Genomic DNA, 17,778 nt, shown 5'->3' on the forward strand with positions numbered 1-17,778 from the left:
CAAAGCATTCCTTGGTTTTGGTTTCTCTTGATATGTCTGTTTGCCTTTCCTCTGCAGCTCAGCTTTCATTGCTTGGTCCGCTTGGATGTGGAACTTACAGAATGAAGACTGAGCGAGAGAATGCAAACTGCCTAGACTGACCTTTAAGAGAAATGCTGTTAAATCCCTGATGGGATTTTCCCCTTTGTTTATTTGCCTCTTTTTGCTAAAAGTCAAAACGAACACAAATATAAATATACTTGAAGGTTAAAGTTAGCTAGATTCCAGTTAATCAGGTTTTACTGTAGATCATTCTTAAAAAAACAAAAAAACAAAAAAAACACTTAAATTTATTTGTAAATTGAGCCCCTCCCCTCCTAAACAGGAAGTGGGATATTTTAAATCAGCCTCAAAGTTTAAAGGATGTGAATGGTCATATAATCAGCTAGAAATGACATCGATTTCTATTCTAAAAGCTAGGATCAGGAGAGCTTTTAGAAAAAGGCTTCTGTTCAAAGGGAAGTAGGAGGGGTGAGGGGAATCGGGTAATGGGTTTAATTTTCCAAATGCATGTTGGACAATCCGCTCATGCATTTTTTTTTTTTTTTTTTCCACTGCTAGTCAAATAAGACTACCTTCCAGAACACTAATTTTCAGGTTCCTTCTGTTGCAAACCTTTATAACCACATGTCACATTTCTGCTACATTCCAAAAAAGCATTGCAGAACCTTAACAGTTGAATGTTTTGTGATGTTGTGCATGCAAAATCTACACATTTCAACATTTCGGCCAGTGTACGGGAGATCTTCCAAAAGGAAGAATTGGAGAGGGATGGGTCCAATTTGCTAAGGCGTGAGCACTTCTTGCTGAAGGACTCTTTGCCTCTGCGTTGGGTGCAGCTGCGGCATCTATGTTCTAACCGCTGACCAGATTTGGTAACTGGTGGGCAGTTGAAAGGGTGAATCTCTGTCTTACTCTCTAACTTATGGAATGCTTGTTTGGGCCAAATTACCTGTTACTTTTGCTTCTGAAAAATCAAACCTTGATACATATGTGTATCTCAACTTCCAAACTTACCCCCAGTCTTTTCTAAATCTGCAATTTTGGTTTTTGGGATTTAGAGAACATAAAATTCCCTGGGTGGTGCCTCTTTCTTGAGGTTAGTCTCTGTCTTGAGGTACACTTTCTGGAAAATGTTGAAACGTTCATCAATAAAAGTTGCTGACAGTGAAGCTTTCACTGTAGTATGCCTGATTTTTAATGCATCAACAGTTTACTCCCACTAATATCATCTATGCTATGAGATGAATGCATTAGAGACGGTATTGATCTGTTCTGCATGCCACATACTCATCCTGCCTTTGCACCCAGCAGGAATGAGCTTGTCAAGGCTTGGAGATGGGCCTTGGGAAATCAAAGCTTCAGGCAGGCAGGCAGCACCTACTTGTTACAGGGACACACACAAAGCCCGCAGAATTTTCCTAGATCCGTCAAATTCTTTTCTGCTTCTTTCATGTCCTTATTGATTTGGTCCATCCCTTCCTCAATGCGTTCCAGTTGTTCTGATTAAACACAAGTATTTTATCCCCACAGAATGAAGCGGATGGAAAAGGACAAAGAAAAAAAAGACAAAACTTCAGACATTCACTTTGACATTAAAAAAAAAGAAAGAAAGAAAGAAAACTGGACGCCACAGATTAGAGCTGGTACCCAGTACCTACTTGTTACAAGGACATATGAAAAGGCCACAGCATTTCCCTAAATCTTTTAAATTTTTCTCAGCTTCCTTCATGTCTTGGTTGATATGGTTCATGCCTTCTTCAACACGATCGAGTTGTTCTGGTTAGGACAAAGGGATGACAGTGTGGAATGAATTTTTTGGGGGTTTTCAACAGAACATGAGAAATGAAATGGAATTTGAAAAAGAGGGAGAGCTATTACAATGCATTGTCTGAGGAGATGCATTGCTAGAATTGGCTGTCGATGCCCTATGCAGCCAGGGATGGAAGAAAATGTTAAGTGATGCTCATATAGTTTACAGTTCAGACATGATGGGGTGGGGTAGGTAAGCCTGCTTGATTCTGAATGTCCAGGAAAACAGCACAGCGTATTCACTTACTCAGACACCAGTGAAACCCAAGAGAAAGAAAATAGGGTGTTAGTTTATGTTTTAGGCATTCAAATGCAATGGTACTAGAGAAAGTGTCTGCTTCAACTTTAAAACACCTCTTTCTTTTGGTTTTTAGCATCCCCAATCAGCTAAGGATAGAAAATAATCCACTTTCTCCTTTGGGAAAAATAACAACTATAGTGATAATTAGCAGTAGGTACCATATCTTTTTTTCCCCCTAGGAATGGCTGTCTAGCCAAAGGCAGGCCATAGGCAGTTTTTGGTTTTTAATATTCAATTCATAGAAGCTGTAAGAAAAGCAATATCAGCACAGCAACATTACAGGTACTGGACCATTAAATTCCTGGAGAAAGGCAATGGATTGGAACATGAAACAGTACTAAGTCATCACTGCCAGGAAAGCTGACCTTAGACAGTATCTTAAGACATAGACTGATGGCCATAAAAACAAATCATACTTCTAGGTTGCCAGGGTTACACTCATCAACTTGATTAATTTTTCAAAAGTGGTGTCATTAAACTGAGTAAACTATAAGTTCCATGAAGTGATTTTTAAAACAGCTTTTATGACTTTTCAGCTTTTCAGGTAGCTCAGTGGCAAAGAATCTGCCTGCCATTGCAGGAGATGAGGGTTCTATCTCTCGGTCGGGAAGATCCCTGGAGGAGGAAATGGCAACCCATTCCAGTATTCTTGCCTGAAAAATCCCATGGACAGAGGAGCCTGGTGGGCTATAGTACATGGGGTCACAAAGAGTCACACACGGCATAGCGGCATAGCGACTGAGCACATAAGACCATTAAGGCAGCAGTGGGATGTCCTGGCCGGCTATTTACAAAACCTTCACACTTCAATTCCTCTTTTCAACTGTATTTTCATGCATGCATGCCTATACCTCTGGGAAGAAAGACATGATTAGAATAAAACTGGTATAAAAAAACTTCCCTGTATAAAAGGGCATAAATAATTACTTAAAAACAATTTCACATTAAATTGTCATTCCAAACTGGAGAGACTGCTTGTCCATTTGGAAAATAAGAAGCTGTAGCTGTTGTGTTGTCTTTTGTGGGGCTAAGGAACAGAATTCAGCTTATTAGGAATCTGCTGTCTCTGCTCTGCTTTTCAAGAGACAGGGGAAAACAGAATGTTTATCTAGTATGTGATAGCCACAGGAAATAACAGTGTAGTGCTGGCAAACTTTGCTGAATAAATATAGGTATAGTCATATCTTTAAGAAAATTCTTGAAGGGGCTAAAAAAATGGATGGCTGACAACTCTTCACATTCCAGAGAATTCAGTACTTTTCCAAACACTTTATTTCAGTTTCCTTAAGGAATGCAATAAATTAGTCTATAGATCAAAATAACTATCAAATGAGAGATTGGTTTGGGGAAGTGGAGCCCAGTATCTTCAAAACAAGAAGCACATTAAGAACAGACAGAATAGGGATGACAACCCCATTTGAGGAACTGCTAAGGGCTTCCTGGAGAGCTGATCTGAGATGGGATTGAAGCACATATCTGGGTTCAGTTCAGTTCAGCCACTCAGTGGTGTCTGACTCTTTGTGACCCCATGGACTGCAGTATGCCAGGCTTCCCTGTTCATCACCAGGTTCCGGAGCTTACTCAAACTTATGTCCATACATTCGGTGATGCCATCCAACCATCTCATCCTCTGTTGTCCCCTTTTCCTCCTGCCTTCAATCTTTCCCAGCATCAGGGTCTTTTCAAATGAGTCAGTTCTTTGCATCAGGTGGCCAAAGTACTGGAGTTTCAGCTTCGGCATCAGTCCTTCCAATGAATATTCAGGACTGATTTCCTTTAGGAGGGACTGGTTGGATCTCCTTGCAGTCCGAGGGACCCTTAAGAGTCTTCTCCAACACCAGTTCAAAAGCATCAATTCTTCGGCGCTCAAATTTCGTTATAGTCCAACTTTCACATCCATACATGACTACTGGAAAAACCATAGCTTTGACTAGACGGACCTTTGTCAGCAAAGTAATGTCTCTGCTTTTTAATATGCTGTGTAGGTTGGTCATAGCTTTTCTTCCAAGAGAAAGCATCTTTTAATTTCATGGCTGCAGTCACCATCTGCAGTGATTTTGCAGCCTCCCAAAATAAAGTCTGTCACTGTTTCCATTCTTTCCCCATCTATTTGCCATGAAGTGATGGGATTGGATGCCATGATCTTCATTTTTTGAATGTTGAATTTTAAGCCAACTTTTGCACTCTCCTCTTTCAATTTCATCAAAAGGCTCTTTAGCTCTTCTTTGCTTTCTGCCATAAGGGTGGTGTCATCTGTGTATCTGAGGTTATTGATATTTCTCCAGGCAATTTTGATTCCAGGTTGTGCTTGATCCAGCCAGGCATTTTGCATGATGTACTCTGCATATAAGTTGAATAAGCAGGGTGACAATATACAGCCTTGATGTACTCCTTTCCTGATTTGGAACCAGTCTGTTGTTCCTGTCCAGTTTAACTGTTGCTTCTTGACCTGCATACAGATTTCTCAGAGGGAAGGTCAGGTGGTTCAGTATTCCCATCTCTTTCAGAATTTTCCACAGTTTGTTGTGATCCACACAGTCAAAGGCTTTGGCATAGTTAATAAAGCAGAAGTAGATGTTTTTCTGGAAGTCTTTTGCTTTTTTGATGGTTCAGTGGATGTTGGCCATCTGATCTCTAGTTCCTCTGCTTTTTCTAAATCCAGCTTGCACATCTGGAAGTTCATGGTTCACATACTGCTGAAGCCTGGCTTGGAGAATTTTGAGCATTACTTTGCTAGCGTGTGAGATGAGTGCAATTGTGCAGTAGTTTGAGCATTCTTTGGCACTGACTTTCTTTGGGATTTTGGAATGAAAGCTGACCTTGTCCAGTCCTGTGGCCACTGCTGAGTTTTCCAGATTTGCTGGCATATTGAGTGCAGTACTTTCACAGCATCATCTTTAGGATCTGAAATAGCTCAGCTGGAATTCCATTACCTCCACTAGCTTTGTTCCTAGTGATGGTTCCTAAGGCCCACTTGACTTTGCACTCCAGGATGTCTGGCTCAAGGTCAGTGATCACACCTTCGTGGTCATCTGGGTCATGAAGATCTTTTTTGTACAGTTCTTGTGTGTATTCTTGCCACCTCTTCTTAATTTCTTCTGCTTCTGTTAGGTCCCTACCATTTCTGTCCTTTATTGAGCCCATCTTTGCATGAAATGTTCCCTTTGTCTCTCTAATTTTCTTGAAGAGAGCTCTAGTCTTTCCCATTCTATTGTTTTCCTCTATTTCTTCGCATTGATCACTGAGGAAGGTCTTCTTATCTCTCCTTGCTACTCTTTGAAACTCTGCATTCAAATGGGTATATCTTTCCTTTTCTCGTTTGCCTTTTGCTTCTGTCCTTTTCTCAGCTATTTGTAAGGTCTCCTCACAGCCATTTTGCCTTTTTGAATTTCTTTTTCTTGGGGATGGTCTTGATCACTGCCTCTTGTACAATATCATGAACCTCTGTCCATGTTCCTCAGGCACTTTGTCTATCAGATCCAATCCCTTGAATCTATTTGTCACTTCCACTGTATAATTGTAAACGATTTGATTTAGGTCGTACCTGAATCTTCAATTTAAGTCTGAATTTGGCAATAAGGAGTTCATAATCTGAGCCACAGTCAGCTCCCAGTCTTGTTTTTGCTGACTATATAGAGCTTCTCCATCTTTGGCTGCAAAGAATATAATCAATCTGATTTCGGTGTTGACCATCTGGTGATGTCCATGTGTAGTCTTCTCTTGTGTTGTTGGAAGAAGGTGTTCGCTATGACGAGTGCGTTCTCTTGGGAAAACTCTGTTAGCCTTTGCCCTGCTTTGTTTTGTACTTCAAGGTCAAATTTGCCTGTTACTCCAGCTATCTCTTGACTTCCTACTTTTGCACTCTAGGCACATATAATGAAAAGGACATCTTTTTGGGGTGTTAGCTCTAGAAGGTCTTGTAGGTCTTCATAGAACCATTCAACTTCAGTTTCTTCAGCATTACTGGTAGAGGCACAGACTTGGATTACTGTGATATTGAATGGTTTGCCTTGGAAATGAATAGAGATCATTTTGTCATTTTTGAGATTGCATTCAAGTACAGTATTTCAGACTCTTTTGTTGACCATGATGGCTACTCCATTTTTTCTAAGGTATCCCTGCCTGCAGTAGTAGATATAATCGTCATCTGAGTTAAATTCACCCATTCCAGTCCATTTTAGTTCGCTGATTCCTAGAATGTAGACGTTCACTCTTGCCATCTCCTGTTTGACCACTTTTAATTTCCCTTGATTCATGGACCTAACATTCCAGGTTCCTATGCAATATTGCTCTTTACAGCATTGGAATTTACTTCCATCACCAGTCCTATCCACAGTTGGTATTGCTTTTGCTTTGACTCCATCTCTTCATTCTTTCTGGAGTTATTTCTCCACTGTAGTGTATTAGGCGCCTACCGACCTGGGGAGTTCATCTTTCAGTGTCCTATCTTTCTGCCTTTTCATACTGTTCACGGGGCTCTCAAGGCAGGACTATGGGGTGGTGTGCCACTCCCTCCCCCAGTGGACCACGTTTCATCAGACCTCTCCACCATGCTCCATCCGTCTTGGGTGGCCCCACTCGGCATGGCTCATTACCACCTGCAGGTGTCTGGGGGAAGATGAAAGTGGTTCCTGCAGTGAGATTTTGCCTCCTAGAATTATGAAAGTAAAGGTTTCTTTTGATGTGTTCACTGTGGGTGGCATTGATTGTAAAGAATGATTTGAAATACTTGTTTCTACATTGCTTCAAAAATCTGAAGCCTCTCAAGTTCATTTGAGTGATCTTGCCTGAATCTTAGTTGCTCTCATTGAACTTGTGAGAGACTAGTAGAGCATCCCTCCTCTGGGGGTGCTCCACCTCCACCAGCCTTCTGGCTTGCTCTGGAGCTCCACATTCTCCCCACTGGTCAGGACAAGGTTCCTGAAAGTCTGCTCTTATCAGAGAGGAACTGAAATGGCCCAGCAGAGTGCTTGAAACCAAGAGGACTGTGGGCAGGTAGGCCCATATTCCCCTATCTGGGAAGAGAGGGCAAATATGCTGGGCTCGACCAATAAGCTGACACATGCACAGGTTATGGCATGCGGACATACATTCAGGTGTTTGCCCTTCCTAAGTAATTTCTCAAGTTAGTATTTTCAGCAAAATATAGGAGCCCCACTCACTGTGTCTCCAAGGGTTAGAAAATAACATAAATAAAAGCAAATTGGTACACAAGTGTTAGATTTCTGAACTAGAGAATCCAAATGAAAACATACAAACAGGCAGAGTCAAATCCCTATTTCTGAGAGTGGGCTTCTGCCATGGGTTGCAGCTTGTACAGCAAAGATCATAACAAAGTAGAATTCTGGAGCTCTTTCAGAACAGTTGATTCTGAAAACTATTTTATATTTACCAATATTGGCTGAATGTATCATTATACACAATGTAAGTCAAATCCTGAAAAAACATCATGGAACAATTTTGTCACAGATATTCTAATGATAACATTCTTTCCCTTTTCTTGTCCCCTCTTAGAATGTGAATGTTATGAAGTCAGGGACTTTTGTCTGTTTTCTTCAGTGCCATGGCACATAGTAGGTACCCCAAATAATATCAATCTTTAGAGTGTAATCGAGTTATGTTTGCGAATATGTTTGGACTATAGGGACTTCACAGCACTTCAATGATTTCTGTGAAGATATTTCTCAGGAAATGCTTGAAAGCAATCAATATCCTCATTCCATTCTGACATGGACAACAACATCTGAGAGACTGATGCAATGCAGTATTCAGGCTTGACTGCTCCTTACTTCCCTAAACTTACTTTCTGACTGTTCTCTGTTTACTCTTGGAGACTGGGAGGGAAATAACGTTTTGGACTGGGGAGGTGTCCCAGTACATCACACTATATGTTGGGGCAAGAAATTGTTCTTTCTTATTTCTGCCATGATATTTGGATGACTGGTTATTTGTGATGGATCCACCAATGGCAGGATGCTTAGGGATCTAAGTTTAGATATCATTTCTACTAATAGCTCAGTTGGTAATGAATCCACCTGCAATGCAGGAGACCCTGGTTTGATTCCTGGGTCGGGAAGACCTGCTGGAGAAGGGATAGACTACCCATTGCAGTATTCTTGGGCTTCCCTTGTGGCTCACCTGGTGAAGGATCCACCTACAATGAGGTAGACCTAGGTTCCATCCCTGGGTTGGGAAGATCCCCTGGAGAGGGAAAGGCTATCCACTCCAGTATTCTGGCCTGGAGAACTCCATGGACTGTATAGTCCATGGGGTCACAAAGAATCAGACATGACTGAGTGACTTTTACTTTCTATTAATATTACTTAAGTAAAGCAGCATGGGGCCATTAGAATCCTCAATCTAATAAGAAAAAAAATAGAAGAATAGCAAGACCCAATGTATAAGCCTTCATGAGTGTATCCAGTTACACATGCTGAGTATATGATCTTAATTTTCCTGTGCACTGATGAACATATGGTAATTAATTTAAATAAATTTAAATAGTCACTTGACTAGTGGCTACCATATAGGACAATAGCAGCTTTAGTCATTCATAAGAGAGATTGGTGAGGGGACTTTAACAAGAGGGATGTTTTCACAAATGCTCTCTTGTAGGGCCATGAACCATTTAGAAATGTTGGCAGACCCTCTGGATGATGGTTTACTGTGCCTTTACTCTGCCAGGCAGTGGCCAAAGATTTCACTGTCTAGTTTGGAGTTTTTCCCATTGGATTTTCCCAAGAGCCACATTTTCAGCATCTAAACAAACATACAACCCAGTAAAAACCAACAAAGGGGACAAGAGATATGGAAGTGAAAGTTTAAATCATCCCACATTAGAGGTAAGGGTATATCGGGGGATTTCTTTCGTAGAACAGAAAAATCTCAGGATGCAGTACATTTCCAGGGCCAGCTGTCATGCTCAGTGTTCCATGGCCTCCTGATACCTGAGTATAAAACAAGAATCCCATAAGGAATTTCTGAGTTCAAGCATTTAGCAGGGCAACCTGGAATGGCTCTTTAGGAGGATGACTGTTTCTTGAGACTTCTATGCAGCTGAAGGGTAGAAGCAGTCAACACTTTCGGTGTTCAGGCAAAGATAAAATTAGTAGAGCATAAATTGGAGAGAAATTTTAAAGCAGTTACTAATCTAAACAACTAAACACAGCATATACAGCATTCAAATGCATTTACAATGGCAGAGAAGATAGTTGTTGACTCATTTAAAAAGATCCTAATCTCTTCTTACAGTATAAATGGAACATATACCACTTAAGATCAGGCAGAAGCCACCTACTTTTGAAGGTTTACAGTTGTGTGTTTCTCTTCAATATCAATTATCCATCATGCATCTGGTAAAACCCACGTTATCCTAGGAAATATGTTCAGCCGAGAATTTAGCTGTGTGGCCATAACTGAAATGTCTTAGCTGAGAACATGAACTGTCTTGCAGGGAATATCTGCACTCTTGGTTTGTTTCTCTGAGAATAATATAAAGATATTCTTGGGACTCACTTATGTTTAAGAATAATTTATTTTTGCATTTGTTTGGAGATTTTGGCAAATTTTGTCTCGATTTTCTTCATCAAAGTACAATGTAATTTGCAACTCAATATCTTACTTTTTTTTAACTTCAGATTTTATGTATTATTTTTCATGTCTTTATGTCAAAGCTTTATAGTTAGGGGTAAAATGGCATTATCCTTTTTTTCTATTGCAATGCTTCTTTTCTAGTCCTTTCATATGCAAATCATTAACTAAAGAGAGTTAATAAGGTAGAACTCTATATTTCTTTTTGAGTGTATATGTATCAATTTAGCACTGGAAATGAAGTACCACTCTTCTATATGGGCACATGTTGCCTAATTAAATACAATTTTTAAAAAACGCAATGACAGTGCATCCTGAATTTCAAAGTCTGGGACGTTGTTATACAGATCAAGTCAGCAAGTCTTAAAATTTATAGCAAATTCATTTGAGGAATTCTGAAGACTGCTATAGTTATTGTAATCCCTTCAAAATACAACTCTACTAGACTTAATTATTTTTGTATTAATTTTGTAATTTATATTTTTTTAAATGAGAGGGCAAGTGTTGGGATTGATGTTCATTGTTTTTTTTAAAAGAACTTTTCTCTCGATTTTAAAAAACTGGTTAGTTAGTGTATGTTTATTGAAAAATTTTAATACAAATAAATAATCTAGAAACAAATGTCTTTACTGACAGCCATGAGGGTATACTCAGATCTCCTTCCAAGAGGGCCTCTTTAGTTAGTTGACACCTCCAGCTGTCGCACGTCTATGATCTCCCATATTTACATGGAGGCCACGCCCACTCTGGGATGCTCCTAGCCAATGACTGAGCATGACTTATTAGCCTGGAGGCAATCCTGCCCAGCATGGTGTTGCCCCGCTGGGTAGTCTTTGCTCCTGGGCTGCACATCAGTCTGGCTGAGACTTTCTCAGAGCAGCATTGCAGTATGAGATTCCTACCCAAGCCTCCATCCACCCTCTCCCCTCTCAAAAGTGTCAGGCCCACATCACAAAAGGCTCTCCCTGCCTACTCCTGCTTGTCTCCTCTTCACCAATGTATTTCTAATTGATTCCTAGCAGTTGTTTCTCAGAGGACCCCTAAGAGTAGTTCAGTCCCTCGCAGTCCCTGCCCCAACTCCTCAGAGGTTAGTAAATAAAGATTTATATTATATATTGCAATGGTTGCAGACACTTTATGCAGAATTTCTTTTACGGCCATACCATAATTAATGTGGTTGGCCTCTTCATTGCCGGACACTTAGGTTGTATCCAGTTTTGCAGTATTATAGGTAAGGCATGTATATTTTTCTTCACAGATTTGTCAATGAATATCTGCAGCATCTAATTCTAGGAGTGAAATATCTTGGTTGAAAGATGGGCGCACATCAAAATGTGTGTATATTATCAAATTACTCTTAAATGTTTGTATCAATCAACAATGCCCACATGTAGATTGAGGGTTTCTGTTTTCCTGGCATATTCACAGTATTGATTATTATCAGTTAAAAAAAGTCGTGCCGTCGGCTAAAGAGTGGCATCTTATTACTGTCGTTGGGTAAAGCATAGTTTCATTAGTCTACATGTAAGCTGATGATTTACATATTAAGGCAATTTTCCTCTCAATTTGAGATTTATTCCTGGAGTTTGTTTATGATGTTCCATGTTTTAAATAAATGTTACCTTTTTATCTTTGACATTTAAAAATTTCTCATGATTGCTGAGAATTTTCTAATGCTGACATTAAATACAAATAAAGAGAAAATATTTCTGCCAAATCTGTTTGTTATGATAAGAATTTAGAATGGAATCAGGCAACTAACTTCTAGCTAGAATTAAAGCATCACTGAATGACTAGACAAATAAGTCAAAGGGAAATATGTTAGTACTCCCTTCTAGATTCCACCGTAAACTATAAAGATGCTATACTAAATAGCTGGTACTCTGATTTTCACTGCCTCTATTTTTATAATTAAATGAAAAAGTTAAAATATTTTAAGTGGTTCAATTTTCCATTTTCCAATGATTTCCCTCAGTTTATGGCCTGTTAAAAAAGCTTCTAGTTATTTAAGGAACTCTCATAATGACTTATAAATCAAAACGGCCAGTCTCATTCTATCTAGGAATTATTAGAAGAACACCAAATTTATGGGAAAGATTGGGGCTACGGGGGAGAATCCCCAAACTGTCCAAAATATTATCATTTAAAAAATCCAAACAAATGACTTTTGCCTTCAAAATTCTTTTACCCCAACACATATAACAGAGAGTGTAGTACCATTTATTCAACCATGAAGACATTTCTATACATATACCAATTTCTTTAAAAGAAAAAGGAACAAAAAAGTAAGATGAAAACTAGAACTCTTACACTTCTATATGTGCGTAACACATGCAATGACCACCTGTGGGTGCACAAATCATTTTTAAATGCATTTTATTCAGAGGAGGAATTGTTCTTACTGAAGAAATCTGAACTTACCTCCTTGTTCATCCAACATAACCAAAGTCCTGATACCAGCATCTTTACTCTACATTCCAATAATGTAGCAAAGTGGAAAAAGAGTTAGAGAGAGAGAAAAGAGAGAAAGAGAAATCAGTAAGGGGACAATTAGCCCTAGAAATGGAAAATGCAGAAGGATCAAAGGAAAAAGAGGAAGGAAATATGGTGAAGAATATTAGGGGCTGGGGAGGGACTCAGAGGGGCGGGTCATTTATGGACCTGATCATTCAGTGATTCTCAGATAGAAGAGGGCGATACAGCTCAGTCTCCAAGGGGTAGAACTGGGGTTGGGGCTTGACATGGACTTGGAATATACACATATAATATCATACTGTAATTCTATATCTGGAACATAAAAATGCCTATCATTTTGGTAACACCAACCACAGAAAGAAAATCTTTCAAAATCTTTGAGACTAAAACTTCTCTGGCTTGATATATCAGAAAGTTTCCATCAGTGAATTGGGGAAGGGTGGTCCACTGGGAAGATGTGTGTGGAATCTTGTGTGGGAGGTGGGGTGAGATTTTTAGGGTTATCAAAAGAGATGACTGCATCACAAAGGTTGAGAAATACCGCTCAAAAGGAAATTCAATCTTCCATTTATTTTTCTCTATGGAGAGGTTTTCTGCAAGATTTAGAAAAGGGATTGAAAGATGAAGATAAGGGCTTTTGCTAATGAAATCTAAAATTCTGCACAACAATATAGTGTGAGAAAATAATTCATCCACAAGTTTTACTGCAGATTTTCAGGTCAGGAGAAGTCTATAAAAGGCACCCACACCTCACTCCTTATGATCTCAATATGTCCAACAGCCCTGAACTATTTGGTGGAGGGAAGTGGGAGTTGGTGATGGGTGGGAAAAGGAGCAGAGATATTTGTATTGCTCATACTTAGGAATCATCATTCCCAGGAATCCTAACTAGTTAAGTAAAGACCTTCCATTTCATAGGGTGACTGTTGATAGGTATTAAATGGTACTGCTTAAAGTTTGGATTAATTGGTTTTTCAAGGAACACTCATGGCAGCCCTGAGAATAAATTCTAAAATAACACATCTCTCATGGCTCCTTTTATTTTCTACTGGCTTACAGTAAACTAGGAGAGAGAGAGAGATGTTACTGGAGGTCAACAGAAGGTTTGGGTTGTTGTTGTTTGAACAGTTCTTCAATGATTCAATTCCAATAGGGCTTCAAAAAATTTAAACAACGAAAATTATTTCTGTGAGCTTTTATAAACTCACTGTTTCAGAAAATGTGTGCAGTTAACTTTCCCAGACAGAAAAGTATTTTGCTTTAAAAAAAAAAAAAAATTGAATGAAAGATTCTTTAAAGTGCTGTATAATTTTCACAAGGTTCACATGCCTGATTTCATATATCTCATAATAGCCCCTTTCCCCCATCCCTATATGGCCCCTTCCTTTTTCTCACTGGCAACCACTAGTTTGTTCTCTATATCTGTGAGTCTGCTTCTTTTTTGTTCTAGTCACTAGTCTTTTGTGTTTTTTAGATCCCACATAAAAGTGATATACAGTATTTGTCTTTCTCTGTCTTATTTCACTTAGCATAATACCCTCCAAGTCCATCCATGTTGATGCAAATGGCAAAATGTCATTCTTTTTTATGACGAATAGTATTCCATTGTGTATATATATGCCATAGCTTCTTTATCCATTTATCTGTTGAGGGACACTTACGTCATTTCCATACCTTGGCAACTGTAAATAATGCTGCTATGAACACTGGGGTGCATGTATCTTTCTGAACTAGTGTTTGAACACATTTTGATAAACTTTAGCTGCCAATTCAGGATATAGTTTTGAAAGTGATGGCTCAGCGTGACTTCAAGAGTCATTGACAGCACAGATTCTGAAGCCAGGCTCTGCCCTGGAATCCTGGTGATTTTCTTTCCTGGCTATGGGTCCTTGGCCAAGGGTCTTAAGTGTTCTGGGCCTCAGTTCCCTCGTTTGTAATACCGTGATCATAATAGTTCATATCTCACTGAGTTGTTACTTGAGTTCAAGTTGTTACCTGAATTCACTGTTCTAGCACAGTGCTAGAACAGTGCCTGGCCTACAGTTAGCATTACAATCGGGTTACTAAAATAAACACCTTCACAAACTGCATCTATAGCAGGATATCTGGGCAAACTAAAATATCATTACCAACTACCGTAAGAAGCTTCTAGATCACTGCTTCTCAAACTTTGATGTGCATGTGAATCCCCTGCATAGGAAACATCTTGTTAAAATATAGATCCTGATTCAGTACGACTGCGATAGAGCCAAAGATTTTGCATCTTGAACAAGATCATCAGTGCTGGCTGGTGCAAGGATGTATACTAGCAGCAAGATTCTAGACCCCAGAAGCTACTTCAAAACGTTGTTCTTCAGTGTGCTATAAATGGAAATTCATCTACACTAGCCTGAACTTTAACAGGGGTTTTCCTTGTAACTCAGATGGTAAAGAATCTGCCTGCAGTGCAGGAGACCTGGGTTCAGTTCCTGGGTTGGGAAGATCCCTTGGAGAAGGAAATGGCAACCCATTCCAGTTCTCTTGGCTGGAGAATCCCATGGACAGAGGAGCCTCATGGGCTACTTTAATTTCTATGCCCCTTTTCTGAAAATTTTAGCCATTGCGTATGAGAAGAAATTTTAAGAAGCAGATGGCTCGTTCAGACATACAGATGTGATAATGCAAGTTCTGGTGAGGACAGAGTCATCTTAGGGAGTATCTTCTTTTGTGAGGACTCAACTCAAGGTCATGTATGAGATCTCTGTTCCATTCTATTGGGGACAGAGGATGGGCAACAGATGAATGATTTCAGTTTAGTCAACCCAGCTCTCAGCTGTTGACCCTTTTTGCTCTACTCATTTATTTTATATGAAGCCCTGCAAGTATAATTTCCTCTTTGTTCAATTTGGCGCTCAATATTTCACTGTTGGAATGATTCACTGAACAATCCAGATATGCCTCAATTTGGGAGAACAGAAGCAGTGAGCACAGATCAGAAAGTCAGGAATACTGGATCGTGTTAGCTCAGCCAGCAACTGAGATTGAGGAATAGTCACTTGACCTTTCTAGATGCTTCCCCATGTTTTTCTTTAAAAAAAAATTAACTTATTTTAATTGGAGGGTAATTACTTTATTGTGGTGGTTTTTGCCATGCATCGACATGAGTCAGCCACCGGTGCACATGTGTCTCTGCATCCTGAAGTTCCCTCCTACCTCCCTCCCCATCCCATCCCTCTGGGTTGTCCCAGAGCACGGGCTTTGAGTGCCCTGCTTCATGCATCGAACTTGCACTGGTCTAGATGCTTCCCCATGTTTCAGACAAAGACAGAGATGCTAAATAAAACTGGGAAGTCCCTAGGTTGGTTTATTCACTAAATGGTTATTAAGCTTCTACTCTTCCCCTGGAACTAAGGTAAGGGCCAGACAAATACATGGCTGAGAAGACGAGTGTTATGTTTTAATAGCAAGGAGGGAGAGGAGGTGGTTCTATATTTGTCTTAGTTCAATTCTTGGTTCCTGTTTGAGATTCCTGGGAAACCTGTCTACCTAATAACAGGGGGAATTGGAGATGTCAGGGACTTTTTTTTTCATTTCTTTTTATTTACCTTTTATTTCTCTGTCTTATTTTTTTTCTTGCTGATGAACTAAGACAATGTTTATAGAACATTTTAAAGTCTTTATTTTGTCATCCTGAAATGCTTTCTCCAAAGTCCAATACACCTGAGCTAAAACTAGGCCAGTCCGGGTACTCTCTCAACTGCTAGAGTTCCAAAACACCCTCCCGTCTGTCTACCTGAAAACAATTGTGCAGCCTGATCTCCCCTTTGGTAGAAAATATGGCATAATAAAGACATAGCTTTAGAATACTTACTTTCTTCTTGTGGCCAATATGTTTCAAAAGATAAGTTGGAATGAAAAGATGCTAAAACACCCATCAACATTGGGGAGCCCTCAGTAACCACCATGGCATGAAGCTCTTTGTGGGGCTTTGGGATCAGGCTGCCCTACAGCAGCTTGGCTTTTCCTGGTTTAGCTTCATGGCCCAAGGCATTAACGTGTAGACACCGTTTCCTGCAGTTAGTATTATGACTCTTCCTTTAGAAATCACTGTCCTCTCCTTTGTGCTCCTAAGAGGGGGAGTCTTGACTTTGGAGAACTATTTTCGTAAGTTTTCCTGCATGATATCCATTTTTATCTTCCACCCCCAGAATCAGGCATTCCGTAAATACTTGTTGAAATGCATCCATCAAAACAGCCAGTTCCCAACTCTCCCTAAAAACCAAGTGCTATGTGATTTCCAATCTTTTTAAGTGTATATGGTATTCAGCTTTTCTGAACTTTCTCCACTGACCGTGTGACTTTACATTGTCCTTGATAGGCTCACGGTAGCTTCTACTAAAAACTAAGCCTCCATGCTTCCACTCTGTTATACCCTGCAGTCCACGAGGGATGGCACAAAGTCCTATATTGCACTGAAAGTGGAACTGTTTACCTTAGGGAGACTTCACAAGCTGAGTAACCTTTCCTGTCTTTAAGACTGAATTTCAGTAAGCATTCAGCTCAATTCAAATTATACGGCACTGATGTACTTTGGGATCATGGGCAAGATCCTAGTACTTCAATGCTCGAATTTTCCTAATGATTTCTGCCCTTGATGAATATTTAATGCCGATTCTCTTTAAAGAGAATTTCCTTCTTGATTCAAAAGCAGAATATCATCTGACTAGTCAATGCCCTAGACATAAGAGGCATCCGACCATCAATATAAAATAACCCAGGAGGATATAAGAGCAATCAATCTAGTCTCATTATGCCTTGCTCATAACTTCCTAAGGATCGAAAGTCTAATAGCCTCCTCTCTCTCATTAGAGGTAGGAAACAGCATCCATATGCTTCATCCCCTGATCTAAGATGCAACTTTATGCTTGGCAGAAACACTTAGGAGAAACAAAAATGTATGATTTGAGAATCCTACTTCAATCAATAGAGCTTTTGAGATGTTTTCCTCCAGAATAAATGAGAGAATTAGAGCAGATGCTTCTTTTCCAAGACTGGCCAACACTGCCTGCAATTTAAGAAGACACACAAAAGAGAAGTGTGCACAGCCCAAAGGCTCAGGGTGGGGAGGGGCGGGGGGAAAGGTGCGTTCGATACGTTTCTCTATCACTTGTCATGTTCTAGGCAGTGTTTCAACATTGCACAGGAGGGCAAACTGGTGATAGTTTCTGTAGATTAGAAATTTGCTTCACACGTGCATACACACAAGTTAAATATGAGCTTGGAGGCCACAGTTGAAGGTCATACAGATGTATCATTATATATCAAGATAATGACATCAGCTGACTTCCAAGCTCCCTGCCTTCCAGTCACCGTGATAGCTCATGTGGGGATGTTACTCAGATTTATTCCTTTCACTTGTTCTCATGACAGGTTGAGGGGCAACACGTTTATTCGGAAAGCCCTGCCAGCACTCTTAGATTTAGTATATCTGTGCTTCCTTCTTGGTCCTCAAGTATTTCCGCATGAATGGTGTCCCCAGCATGGAGCAAAGAAAACATTTCTCTTCATTAAGAGAGCGAAGG

General features: G+C 39.8%; 1 protein-coding gene across 2 annotated transcripts in view; it reads right to left on the reverse strand.

The window, feature by feature from the left end:
* The window catches only part of SNAP25 (synaptosome associated protein 25), an 83,675-nt gene that overhangs the window by 11,404 nt on the left and 54,493 nt on the right, over window positions 1–17,778 (reverse strand). Inside the window, exons 4-5 of one of the 2 annotated variants that reach the window (XM_027560311.1) lie at window positions 12,164–12,212; window positions 1,701–1,818 (exon numbers count right to left, since the gene is read on the reverse strand). In XM_027560311.1, the coding sequence (XP_027416112.1) occupies window positions 1,701–1,818; window positions 12,164–12,212 (167 nt within the window). Of the gene's footprint in view, window positions 1–1,423; window positions 1,542–1,700; window positions 1,819–12,163; window positions 12,213–17,778 lie in introns of both variants that reach the window. The other variant, XM_027560310.1, reaches the window with a different exon arrangement.

The sequence above is a fragment of the Bos indicus x Bos taurus genome, chromosome 13, assembly GCF_003369695.1.
Source record: "Bos indicus x Bos taurus breed Angus x Brahman F1 hybrid chromosome 13, Bos_hybrid_MaternalHap_v2.0, whole genome shotgun sequence".
Lineage (NCBI taxonomy): Eukaryota > Metazoa > Chordata > Mammalia > Artiodactyla > Bovidae > Bos > Bos indicus x Bos taurus.